Raw genomic sequence first — 14,219 nt, forward strand, 5'->3', positions numbered from 1 at the left:
TTGGGGTTAGCAGATGCAAACTATTATATATAGAGCAGATAAACAACGAGGTCCTACTGTATAGCACAGGGAACTATATTCAATATCCTCTAATAAACCACAATGGAAAAGAAAATATATATATATATATATATATATATATATATATATAAATAAAAGACTGTTGACACAGGGAGTTAAAACTGAAGAGATGGGCATTTGAATTTCGAATTTGCAGGCAGACTAACCAAATTTACAGAAATAGCTGGCACACAACCACTAATTAAGAAGCACATTTGATGGAATCCAGAGAGAATTAATATCTGTTATCCAGTCTCAAATTTCATTCTTACTTCTTCCTGTTATAACTAGCCTTTGAGCCCTCATAACTTCAGTACTTGCTAAATATCACAAAGAAAAGCATTTAACTAAGCAATCTGTACTTTCTAAAGGATAGCTCTGTTGATTTCAAATGTGATAATGGTATTAGAAAACCACCATACTCCAAAGCCTAGAACCTAGAGACTTAAAATTCTGCTGAAGATCTTGTTTAGTAATGTTTGCCAAACTCTACCATAGGGGGCAGCATAGCGCATGAAAAGAAAGGGTTTTTCTGAAATTAGGCAGATCTGCCTTAAAATCTCTTGCCACTTACAGTGAAATTTTGGGGTGTTGGCCTCTCTGCAAGCTCTGCTTACTTAAGTTTGTTTGCAAGTTCACAGGAACTGGCAAACAGTATGGACTCAATAAGCACAAATTCTTGACTGCCACTGTCCTTGACTCTTAACATTAAGAAAGTCTGGAATTTCTAATTTATATTATTGCCATAGACTCCCATTAGAATAAATCTTTGGTGACTAGGGGGGAAAAGGATTGTCCTAAGAGTTTTGATAGTTTCCAATATGCTTTCAAAGAAAAGCCCAATACAATGAAGGACCAAAAATGGTTTTTCTCATTAATATCATATTTGCATATATAGCATGTTCGGGAATGCCAAATAAGTCTAGTGGTCCAAAGGGTATGTTTAAGAAACTGCCCAAAAACAAACAAACAAACAAAAGAAACAAACAAAAAAAAACATTTGAAAGGTATGCTGGGTAAGACTGTAGAAGGCTAATCCCATATTAACATTAAAAAATGGAATTTTAAAAATACTTATTATACCTCTACTCTTCTCAAAAGTTATAATTTAAGAGGATTTAAAAGAAATTGTGGCTTAGGGTAATATCTGTAGAAGTGTCTTATGTTTATAATGATCAAGAGTTTAAAGTGTCTTATGTTTATAATAATCAATAATTTAGAGCTGCTCCAAAAAAAGTAATTTTGAAACAGTGAGAGCTTTCCCCCTGTTTACTGTAGTTAAAAGATTTATACACATGGGTGACTGACATTTTCTTTTGAAGTAACACAGTACTAGGTGATTTTTTTAAATGTTGTTGAAAAAATAAAATGTTGTTGGGAATGATCCTGAAGAAGCGTTTCAAGAACAAACAAAAAGGAAAACGAGCCAATCTCAGATTGACATCCTACTTATTAGAAGGGCATCTCTGCCTTGGCAATCAAATAGTTTTATATTCTTGCCGTACTTATTAAGGCAAATGACCTCAAGATAAATAGCATATCAAAAGTGCATTTTACACACACACACACACATACACACACTCACATAAACACATGAACACATCTAGCTCTGTTGCTGTTAGTACTCAGTCCACTCCTGTGGCCTTGTATGTATAACACAATAATTGTATTCACAACTCAAGAGTCACTAGGGGAAACAGACTTAAATTCAGTATGTTTGTTTTTAAGGAGGTAGCTAATCTGTATAAGACATATCTAAAAGTTCTGTTTATGGTTTCATCCTGAAGGGAAGGGAAATATAAGGCACCCGTCAAATCTGTACACTGGAAATTTTCCTACTGAACACTATGATGACTTCTCCTTTAGGGAAAAGATACATTTCGTCTAGCTGGCTTTCTAGTTTTTAATTTAAAATGCAGCAGAATTCATTGATAGCTTTGCATTGTTTTGAATGGCTTAGTTTTGATTAAACTTCTTTCTTAAATAAGATAATGCAATTAAATACTAAATCCCTATTCCTCCAACTGAATTCTCAGGAAAAAAATAGGAGAGATATAAATTTCCTCTTTTGAGATAGTAACCTTGAGGGAAAGAAATCAAGAGATCAGGTATATGAGCTGGGCGAATTGCACTATAAAAGGTTTGAGCTTTGCCATTGGTTGTGTTAGAGCCATCTGGCTGCGTTCCAAAGTACCACTTCAACACCTTGAGACAGGGATGGTAAAAGGGATGAAAACCACCACTTGAAGCCACTTCCTTCTTAGATCAAACCAATTAAATAAAATCTAAACTTGCAGACAGGCTAGGGAAATTAGGGATAAACATGTTTTAGAAAGAGTTTTAGAAAGAGTTTAAGGTTCACAAGCCGAAGCAAAACTGATACAGCAATGTAACTATTAAACCGAGTGTCTAAGCTATTTTATTGCAGGTCAAGTTAAAGAGGATGATGTTAAATCTGTTTGTGTGTTGTTTATGGGCTAAATAAATGATTCACTGTAAAATTTAAAAGTAAGCAAATAAGAGGAAAAACTACCTCAGCCATTATTTATTTTAATGTCTGTAAAATAAGTAAGATATAATTTGAATTAAAATGCTCCTTTCCAAAGAATTGTTTAACTCACAGTCTACTCTACATGGATATTCATGATTTTTATCTAATTTTTAAATGATAAAGAACCAGAAAGCATGCAAAGATAAAGATCTATGAGCGAAGAAGCCTGAAGGGAAAAAAAGGATAGAAGTTATGCTACATACCTCATTCATTCTGAGTATAATTCTTTTTACTTTCTCTCCTCTTTATATAGACCACTACTTAGCAACACTGCCTAAAATATTGATTAAGATAAATTCTAACTCCAGCAAAATGCACATGATGTCCTTATTGAATTTCCTGTAATTTCAATAGCACCAAAATACAGAGAAAATGAAATTCAATGCAGAAGAGAAGTCAGCACTTAGATGACTGAGGAGCTAGTGAACAAGACCATGATATGTAAAGAAAACTCTCATTTCCAACTTTGGGTGGGGTGTGCGTGTGCGTGTGTGTGTGCGTGTGCGTGTGCGTGTGCGTGTGTGTGTGTGTGTTCATATTCTTTACAACTTAATTTTTTTGATCATGGAAAACTTTAAACATACTTGAAAAACTACATAGAATACCCACGAACCCCCATGTCCCTATAACCCGGCTTCAACAATTAGCAACTCATGGCCAATCTATACCCTCCTTCCTATTCTCCCCTTCAGTATTATTTTGAAGCAAAGCCCAGACACTATATCATTTCATTTTGACTGTAATTTGATGGGGGAAAGGGAATACAATAGAAAGATTGGGTAGTGAGAAATGCTTCCTCTTTCTCTCCACAATCCCTGCCCCCTGTTATGACCGCAATTTTAAGTGATACTTCCAGGAATCTTTTGAGGAAAGAAGCCCACATGCCACCCCACAGAATTAGTACTGGCAATTCCATATTTACTCAAACACTTCCCGCTTCCACCTCAGACAGCAGCTCCCTGCCTATCCAGCAAGGACAATTCTGGGAAGCAGTGACAGTGTGTGATAGTGACAGTGTATCCAGTCCTTAACTCTGGCACAGCCTCCAAGGACTGTATAAAATGGAACTGTCTCTCAGCACTAGATTAGTCATCAAGTCCCTGAACTGACAAGGATTCCTCTAGTTTAGACAAGAATCTAACTGTCCACCTTTTAAAACATGGCTATGGCTAGTTCCATGGGCTACCACCAGCTAAATGAGATAAGGAGGCAGATCCAACAGAGCTGTCTCCCAGGAACAAAGGGAAAGGAAAACTGCAAGCAAGGGAAGTAGTGGCAGTAACTTGAGCGAAAGTTGGGAATCTAAGTGCATCTTCATATCACCTCCTATTTCTCACAGTCAAATACCAACCAAAATGGTGTGGTTATCCTATACTTAATATTCAAATTGCCTGGAGAAGCAAATGGAGTGTTCCACTAAAATGGAATCAAGAAAAAAAAAACAATTCCTCTGGGGTTCCTAAATGCTTTAACTTTAATAAAATAACTAGAAGAAAACAAGCAGTGAAGACAGCATCATACATTCTTGTTGTTTTATAATGTAGGAAAAATGTTTCATCTTAAATATGTCAGCATCCAGTATTTTAACTTTTAAAAATACCTACTCAGATTTCCCCAACAACCAAATACTAATATTCAGATGGTAATTTTACCTTGTTTACATAACAAAGAGAAAACTATTTACAAAGGATATATCTTATTCATGATAATAAGAAAACTAATTATGAGGTAACTTCCAGTAACTAGTGTCTTGGAGTAACACCTGTGAATACACAGCCCACCAGCCCAGCTGCACTTGGTAAATAAGAAAAGAGCCTTCACTACTTGATCTACACAAACCATGTTTCACTCCAACCCTCTCCACTACATGCAACCTACTAACCCCTGTCCCAGGGACAAAATTGATAATGAAATTTGCTATTAATGATTTTTCATAGTAATAGGATCAAATATCCTCTCTCCATGTGTAATAACATTGTCCCATTATCAGTATTTCTATTTCTAATACTTTCTAAAACGTTCTGTAAAACAAAACTTAGTTCATTTTATTACTACACATCTGAAGATTAATTTTGCAATACTACAAAGACTGCGAGGAAAGTTTCATTACAATTAATACGGATATGTAAACTTTCTCAGGTGAAGAGCAGACTAAATGTACTCACTTTTGTTGTCTTTGTATAGAACGGGGAGGAGAGGTGGTGAATAGGCAGGTCCACGATACTACTAGAGTTTGTGACACTGTTACTATGTGTATGTTCATCTTCCCTGCTGCTGTCATCAGACTGATCAAAATCATCACTCTCCTGGTCCATTTCCTCTTCCTCTTCATCCTCCTCATCTTGTTCACCAGCATGTTCTTCGTCTTCCTCTTGTTCCTCTTGGTTTCCCGAGGAGTCCTCATCTACTGAAATAAACCGGTTATTATTTTCTTCCAATTGTCCTTGCTGGGAATCACTTTGGTCTCCAGGTCTAGGTTCTGCTCCAACAACTTCACCATTCCTTGCAGTGTGCTCCTCCTCTTGTTGTCTTAGCTGCTGCTGCTGTTCCTCCTCCACCACGTGATTCATCTGCTCCTCATCTGCCTGGCTTGAGGAAGGGTTACCTCTCAGAGAGCCTCCAGTTCGTCGTCTTTTGCTGCCCACAGAGAGCAGTTCCTGATTCATTTCCAAAAGCCAGCTTGCTACTTCTTGGACCTTGGCTAGACTATCAGAAGATGCAAAGGTTTTCACATTCTGTAGAGAAAAATGGGGGGAGGGAAAAAAGGTTTGTACAATCTACATTATCTTCTACTTTTATGTTATATGTCTATATTCCAAATTTCATTAAAGACTGTAAAAAGTATTTGATGCCATGGAGACATTAAGATGTTCTTTTGGAGTCAGTATAGAAAGTTTAAATTATAAAAGTATGAGACTTTATAAAGACATACACAAAAATCATATAGTAAACAGCTTTATTTTAATCTCCTTTTAAGAATAATTTTAGAACAAAGGTTTATAGTTTAGTTGCTTTGACCAATAAAACATAATCTAACCAATAAAACATTTTTAAATTTTAGATCAGCAGCTCATAAACTATACCCTTTGTCAAACTTCTACAAAATGTTAAGAAGTGTATCACAAAAAAACCTATTCAATGCTCAGTTAAGTTCAGGAAATGCTGAGATAAACCAAGATTAAAAGGCTTTTTTTTGAACTTTAGGAATTTCCCAAACTTTTTGGATCACAGAATCTTGCCTTTAGACACAGTTTTCTGACAGTTACCAAATATAATCACTATGATTTTCATTTTTCATAATGAATATAAATCAACTAGACATCAAATAAATAAACATTTTTATTTCAAAAAGAGAAAAGAAAAAACGTTAGTAAGTTCATACCCTCTGACCCAGTCACTCCACTTCTGGCAATCTATCCTAAGGAAGTAATCCTAAAACAGAAAAAAAAATGATGCAGAGGATACTCACTGCAGCTTTATCCACTAAATAAATAAATAAATAAATAAATAAATAAATAAATAAATGTAAATGTAAATTAAAATAATCAAAACCCAAATGTTCAAAACAAATGAACCCATGAGATGGGATATATTTAGTACAATCCCTAAACATAATGTTCATAAAAAAAAATCTGTGAAAACATGGACGTTTTCACAAAATGAAGGATATTATATGATCATAGAATGATTTTTAAACTGCACAAGACTAGATTGAAGAAATATTTCAAAATATAAACTGCATTTAGGCAGTGGTATGATGTGTTTTAATTCATTTTTTTTACCGTATTTCTCAATGTTTACTTTTATGTTTTTAACAGTGGCTCTAAAATTTGATCTGATACAGAATCTTTTCATAACGTTCCTTCTTAAATTTCATCCTTTGCAGATATCTATATGGACATGCTTGAGGTTACAGAAAATAATGCCAACACATTACACACGTTTATATAAAATTCCTTTTAAAAATACCTTTAAGGTTTATGAGATAAGGAAATACAATATCCATTTTCTATCATGCCCTAAGAGTTACTACATTATATCACAATGATCTTTAAATAAAAGAGCCTTATCCACCTCTCCAACCCTTGCCACTAGATGGTCACTCTCCCAAAGGTCCACAGTTCTCACCGCAAACTTTAAGATGCGGTCAAGAAAGTCCAAAAGATAGTTTTTAAACAGCAGTATTTTATTTTCTCTTCTATAATCAACAATTTCTAAGAAATAAGCTACAGTGTGGGGGGGGAAAATTCTTAAATTCTAATTACTCTAGAAGTATAAGTGTAGAAAGAGAAGAGTTCTAAAGATGGACCCGAGACCCTCCAACATTCTAAAAGAAGATAAGTAGCCAGCAAAGGTGACTAAGTAGGAAAACCAAGAACCAGAGTTACCCGTAAAGCCAAGTTAAGAAAGCATATCCAGCAGGAGAAAGTAAATGATGACAACTACTGCCAAGAGATCAAGTAGGATGGAGACAAAGAACTGACCACTGGATTCAGTAACATGGAAGTCACTAGTAATAGGAGCAGTTTTCGTTAGTTGAAGTCTGATAAAAGTAGATTTAAGAGACTGGGAAAAGAGAATAGAGATGGTGGGTATGGAAGCGTTTGGAGTTTGATGCAAAAGGGAACAAAAGAAAGGGAGTAGTAATTGGTAGGGAAAACGGGGTCAAGAGAAGATTTTTGATTCTTTAAGACTAGCGAACTAGCAGCATAACTGTACACTGACAAGAACGATCCAGCACAAAACAAAAAAGTCAATAATGGTAATCAAGAGAGAGAAGAAATAGTGAAGTGATATCCTTAAGTAATTAAAAAGGGGATGATGAGAAAGCGTTCAAACGTTAGTTAGAAAAGGGGATACTACATTTACGGTTATAGATGGAAAAGCAGAATAGTATTATATAAATACTTTACTTCTTTTTAGCATATTTCTCAATGTGGGAACAGTTGGAAGTAGGTAGATTTTTATAGTGGTCAGAGTCTTTGGAAGTTCCCTGCTCATTCCTTCAATTATTTTTTCCTTTTCTTTGTAAAATAGGAAGAAGCAAGGTTATCAGCTGAGAGTGATGTTACAAATTTGAAGAGAAAGATATGAAACAGTCCTCTAGAGAAAGAGGAAGGGAACCTTCTTTCGCGCAAGAGATTTTGATGATCAAATGTAATCAATAAACTATGATGTAATATATATTAAATGCGGCTTTTAAAAGTCAAGTGGTTCTAATAGATAACCAACAAGAACCTACTGTAGAGCACAGAGAACTCTGCCAAATATTCTGTAAAAACCTAAATGGGAAAAGAATTTGAAAAAGAATAGATACATGTATAACTGAATCACTTTGCTGTACACCTGAAACTAACACAACATTGTTAATCAACTATACTCCAGTGTAAAATAAAAATTAAAAATAAAATAAAATGTTATTATGCTTTTGAAGAAAAAAATAAAAATAAAAGTCAAGTGGTTCTTATTTACAACTCAGGCAAGCACAATACAAACTTTATCTTTGAGGTAGCAGGTAGGGTTCCTTAGAAAAAGGAATATATATATCCATTGTTTTCAGAAGATAAACTACAGAAAATAAAGGTCATCAAAATCTTGCTGGCTAGTATATGTAAAGACAAACTATGAAAATATCACAGGAAATCAGGTTAAAAATAACATGCTGAAACAGTGACCTACACAAATGAAAAAATACACACACACACACACACACACACACACACACAGTACCCCTGTGTATATAAAAGTAAATCTGCTATACACGGGATTTCTTCAAGGCTAGAATCAAAATCTTGCTTTAGTAACTGTATCTAAAGTCTAGTTCTCGTGACACTAACAAGAACGTTTTTCACTTGGATGTTTATTCACAGAATGGCATGAAATCAGGGACACTGCCTGGGTTAGTGCAGGCCCCAAGAAAACTGCCCTTTGTGTACCCAACCTAACAGGCATATTTTTACAAGACCGAAACAGGTTAAATGACATATTAAGAGCAACTTACAAAGTAAAAAAATGAGAGAATCAAGATCATAAAACAAAGCATAAAGAATGTGTATAAAGGGAGGAGACTGTTGGTAAGCAGCCAGCCTATCAACAAATAGAAAGTTTATAACTGGCATTTCAAAAACAGTACCTGGTCACTGAAGAACACTTCTGTTACCAATTATGAATAATAAAAATACAAATCACTGTCATTGTATAACTTTAGTGTAATGTTGAGGGGAACAGAGAAGAAATGTCTTAAGCCAATGAAGATAACTGACTCTTATATTTACAGTGTGGCATGTAAATAGCTTTCAAAATAATACAGATTCTTAACGATAGACCTGGTCAATAATGGAAAATCCAAGTAGAAGAATCAGATTTAAAGTACAGCCAATAAAAAATATTCAATGACACAACTGAAAGTCAAATTACAGGAATTCCAGAATATTTGAAGAGGCTGAAAATATCTAACTGATAGACTTACATAAAAATTGGATTTCTGTGACTCATTTTGGGAGTGGAAAATAGTAATAAATATATAGAAACTAAGAGGAAAATTTCATTTTCTGTTGGTATTAATTTAAAAAACACTATTTTTAGAAAATTTGTTCTTTCTAATAATAATCTATTAAATAAGCTAATGACTTAATTAAAATAAATATTTATCCAGTAATTAATAGGAAATCAGAATCAACTATTAAACACTTTTATGGGGGAAAAAACCATTCAAAAATTAGTTTACACAGGCGGCGAGGAGCTGTCCCGAGGGACCGGCTGAACCGGACCGGACCGACTGCGCAGCAGCCCGGTGATCCGGCAGACGGTGGAGAAGAGCGGGTGCTCGGAAGCGGCCCTCATCTCCCTCCCCTGGAGGCACAGAGTGCAGGGGCCTTGGCGAACGGCTTTCTTGATGGCTACTTGCTGAGTAATTAGACCCGGAGGGCCTGGGAGAGGGAGGGGACGGCTCCCACCCCTGAGTCCCCAGGGACCCTGCTGTTTGCCGGGGGCCGCCGGCACGAATATCGATATCGTTCTCTCCCTGCCTCCTTCCCGACACCCCCTGGGGGTTTGATTCAGGATTTGTTCCCTAGTGTCCAAAACTTTGATAAAAAACTTAACAGAGGCTGATGCTTACCTACAAATCTTGATAGAGCAGTTAAAGCTTTTCGATGACAAACTTCAAAACTGCAAAGATGATGAACAGAGAAAGAAAACTGCAACTCTCAAAGAAACAACAAATAGCATGGTAGAATCAATTAAACACTGCATTGTGTTGCTGCAGATCGCTAAAAGGACTATTAATCCTGTAGATGCAATATACCAACCTAGTCCCTTGGAACGTGTGATCAACACAATGCCTTCCCAGACTGTCTTACCTCCAGAACCTGCTCAGTTGTGTAAGTCAGAGCAGCATCCATCTTCTCTACCAGCTGGACCTGTATTAGCTACCTTGGGACATCATCAGACTCCAACACCAAATAGTACAGGCAGTGGGCACTCACCACCTAGAAGCAGTTTAACTTCTCCAAGCCATGTCATCTTGTTTCCAAACACAGTCCCAGAGTTCCCTTATTCTAGAAGTGAAGATGAATTCTATGATGTGGATGAATTCCATCAGAGTGGCTCATCCCCACAGCACTTAATAGATTCCTCTGGATCTGCCTCAGTCTTGACACACAGCAGCTTAGGGAATAGTCTAAAGTGCCCAGATACCACGGAGTCACTTAATTCTTCCATGTCCAATGGAACAAGTGATGCTGAACTTTTCTATTCACATGAGAGAGATGATGAAGGGGAGGCAGGGTCGTTAGAAGAGCACAAGAGTATTATCATGCATCTGTTGTCACAGGTTAGGCTTGGAATGGATCTTACTAAGGTAGTTCTTCCAACATTTATTCTTGAAAGAAGATCTCTTTTAGAAATGTATGCAGACTTTTTCACACATCCGGACCTGTTTGTGAGTATTAGTGACCAGAAGGATGCCACAGACCGAATGGTTCAGGCTGTAAAATGGTACCTCATGATGAACACTACATTCTCACATTCCGCAATGGCTGTGGAAGGTCTATCCTCACAGTGCCCTGCGTGGAACTAGGCGGAGAATGCAATACTGTTTCAAAACTGGCTATAGTACCAATATCGTCTTCCACACTAAACCTTTCTATGGGGGCAAGAAGCACAGAATTACTGCTGAGATTTTTTCTCCAAATGACAAGAAATCTTTCTGCTCAATTGATGGGGACTGGAATGGTATAATGTATGCAAAATACTCAACAGGGGAAAATGTAATTTTTATAGATACCAAGAAGTTGCCTATAATCAAGAAGAAAGTGAGGAAGCTGGAAGATGAGCATGAGTATGAATCCCGCTGCCTTTGGAAGGATGTCACTTTCAACTTAAAAATCAGAGACACTGATGCAGCAACTGAAGCCAAGCACAGACTTGAAGAAAGACAAAGAGTCGAAGCCCGAGAAAGGAAACAAAAGGAAATTCAATGGGAGACAGGTTATTTCATGAAGATGGAGAATGCTGGGTTTATGATGAACCATGACTGAAACGTCTCGGTGCTGCCAAGCATTAGGTTGGGAAATGCAAAGTTCGCTCCTGGTGACCAGGGCAGAGGTATAATGAAGTAACAATCCTCCTTTGGGAGAACCTATTCACTCCCTTCTTATTGCAGTGGTTCCTATCTCAGGGATACTGGACTTTCTGATGCAGATGAACAAGTAAAGCGAGAAAAGCTTCCCTTTTCCTGTTCTGTGGCAGTTACAATGTTGACTTCAGTCTTGAGAAAAACTTCAGGTTTTGAAAACAAGATGTCTGCTCCTTTTCCAAATCCCACGTTATAAATCCCAGTCTCAAACTCTGCATTCTAGTATTGCTGTTGAGATATACAACATCTGTTTCCTAGTTCATATAATCTTGGGGTTTATATATATATATGAAATAGGTGATGCCAGATTTTTCATAAATACGCCATCTACTGTAAATGTTGGTTCCTCTGAGTTGTTTCAGAAAATTTAGGGCAAAGTATTAAAATCACGTGTTAGGAAATTTCATGGTCTCACCTACAATAACTTTTATTTTGGAAATGAACTATTATTAAATTGTATCTAACTCTGGACTACAGTTTAATTATACTCAGTGCTTCTTAAGGCTTCATAAAGCAATTTTTCCAAAAAAAAAAAAAAATTAGTTTATAAAGTCCCACAAAAAAAAAAAACTAAGCACCCATAATCTAAAACTTCTGCCATACAGGAAATATTAATAAATGAGGTATTAATAAAAGTACATTTTTGCTTTTTATAATTCTAATTTTAAACTTTTTTTAGAGAAAACTTTTTGTATGATTTAGGACACTGTATCATATGAAACACAAACATCAACAAACAGAATCCTATATCCTAAAAAAAAATTATGTAAAATTTAAGGATGTTCTTTTATTTCTTCTTACCAGTATATAATATCAGGTATATCATATACATAACTTACATTTTTATCAATAATCAGTGAGACTGAAGTTGAAGTCAGTAAAACAAAATGTGACAGCTAATATATTTTGACATTAAATTGCATGATTTCCTTGATGAGAATGGAAATGATTTAAGGTCAGGAATAATACTGATAAAAGAAAATGAAACTGAACAAATTGAAAATGTTCCTCACTTCACAGACAAAGCAATTGGGCTCAAAGAGAGTAAGTATTTCTCAGGATTAGCTAGCTTAGAGCAAAGCAGGGACCAGGAATTGACATTCAACTGAGTTTTCTTTCATGTGCCTCAGTCTACATAACTACATACGATAAAGTCTTAAAAGAATATTATTCTCTAACACTGATATTGCCGCCTTCTCCAAAACCAGAATCCTACAATGCTCAAAAATTATTACTCTAAAATAAATACTCACTGAGCACTCAATATGCCTCAGGCACATATTAATTTTGTAAAAGATAATGTTTAGAAATGTTTCTTTACAAGTTAATCAGTGACTTTTACCCTGAACCCATAGCAAAATTAAATTTTACATTACAACTCTTTATGCATGTATTTAAACAAATCTAAAACCATGGTTTCAGTGAGAGGGAATGATGAAATGTTTATACCTGAAGTCTCTATAAATCACTACCCTTAATTAAACATAGTCCGTTTTCATTTTTTTTTTTTTAATTTACGTATTTATTTTTGGCTGCATTGGGTCTTCGTTGCTGTGTGCGGGCTTTCTCTAGTTGCAGCAAGCGGGGGTTACTCTTCCTTGTGGTGCACAGGCTTCTCATTGCGGTGGCTTCTCTTGTTGCAGAGCACACGCTCTAGGCGCACGGGCTTCAATAGTTGTGGCATGCAGGCTCAGTAGTTGTGGCTCACGGGCTCTAGAGTGCAGGCTCAGTAGTTGTGGTGCACAGGCTTAGTTGCTCTGCGGCATGTGGGATCTTCCTGGACCAGGGCTCGAACCCGTGTCCCCCGCATTGGCAAGTGGATTCTTAACCACTGCGCCACCAGGGAAGTCCCAGTCCCTTCTCACTATTCACAGTAATTGTGTTCTATAAAGTTGCCGCAAATACCAAACAAGTGTTCCTAAGGGAAATACACGGTTGAGTTCCTGCGAGCCTCTAGTCACATTTTTGCCAACTGATCAATACATAATCTTTTTATATGTGTATTTCTATTTAAAGACATGTTATTTAATATATAGTTGATTCATTAACATTGAACTCATGGTCAACAGCACTATAAATTCATGTCTGAAAGAAGCTTATCTAACATGTATGTTTTCCATAATGCACATCACAACACTAGGCAGTACCTCAAAACTGCTTGGGAATCATTTTGAACAGCAAAACGACAAACAATAAACACAAAAAGCTTTTAGTGAAAAATGTTTCAGTAAACAGACGATGAAAAGGACACTTGTGTAGAATATGAGAGCTGAAACAAGAAAGCAGAGTGTCACCTGGTTCAGACGGGAAAGTCCATGTCAGGTGACTCAAATTTTTTGCCATCCTGTGCATGCGAACATCCACAAATGACTGTGAAAGTACCACAAGTATTGAGTTTTGGTGTTACAAACAAATTTTAGTGAGTAGGCAAATCCCATATTAAATAAAGCTGGACTTTGTATAAAGTAATGGCTGGAGAAAGAAAAGGGAGAAGGGGCACCACTTTTCCTTAGGAAAGTGGGGAGAACAGGCTTCTCCAGGCAGTGTGAAAGTCCACAGAGGCCCAAACCTAAGGGTACCTAAAGGAAGAGACACCTACAGGCATCTCCATTCCAGGATGAAGGAGAAGTATTATAATAATTGCTCTTCAAAAAAATTCAATAATAAGGTTATTGAGATAAAAGAGAACTACTATGTGACTTTCCCCAAGTCCTAGAAAATACAGGGTAACTTTTAGTCATTATACCTGGTTAATTTAGCAGCACTTCAGACCTAATTTCAGTGCCTTTTTTTTTTTTAAGTTTCTCACAAACTTTTTAAATAGTTTCTTATGAACATCGCTTCTCAAAAGACCTTTGATTATCCAAAACCATTTGAACAGCTTATTTTAGGTTGCTTAAAGGAGTTAAAGAGGGCATAGTATACACGTTAAAGTGAGCTCTGAAAGCCTATCTCAGAGTGAACCAGAAT

At 36.3% G+C, this 14,219-nt stretch overlaps 1 protein-coding gene and 1 pseudogene across 3 annotated transcripts in view; one reads left to right on the top strand and one right to left on the bottom strand.

The window, feature by feature from the left end:
- The window catches only part of FBXW7 (F-box and WD repeat domain containing 7), a 209,189-nt gene that overhangs the window by 89,708 nt on the left and 105,262 nt on the right, over positions 1-14,219 (bottom strand). For 2 of the 3 annotated variants that reach the window (XM_007466703.1, XM_007466702.1), the window contains one exon: positions 4,777-5,346. In XM_007466703.1, the coding sequence (XP_007466765.1) occupies positions 4,777-5,277 (501 nt within the window). In that variant the 5' untranslated portion in view covers positions 5,278-5,346. Of the gene's footprint in view, positions 1-4,633; positions 5,347-5,993; positions 6,044-14,219 lie in introns of those variants that run through there. The other variant, XM_007466706.1, reaches the window with a different exon arrangement.
- Positions 9,689-11,177, top strand: LOC103086128 (oxysterol-binding protein-related protein 9 pseudogene; annotated as a pseudogene).

The sequence above is a fragment of the Lipotes vexillifer genome, unplaced genomic scaffold (genome assembly GCF_000442215.2).
Source record: "Lipotes vexillifer unplaced genomic scaffold, Lipotes_vexillifer_v1.1 scaffold498, whole genome shotgun sequence".
Lineage (NCBI taxonomy): Eukaryota > Metazoa > Chordata > Mammalia > Artiodactyla > Lipotidae > Lipotes > Lipotes vexillifer.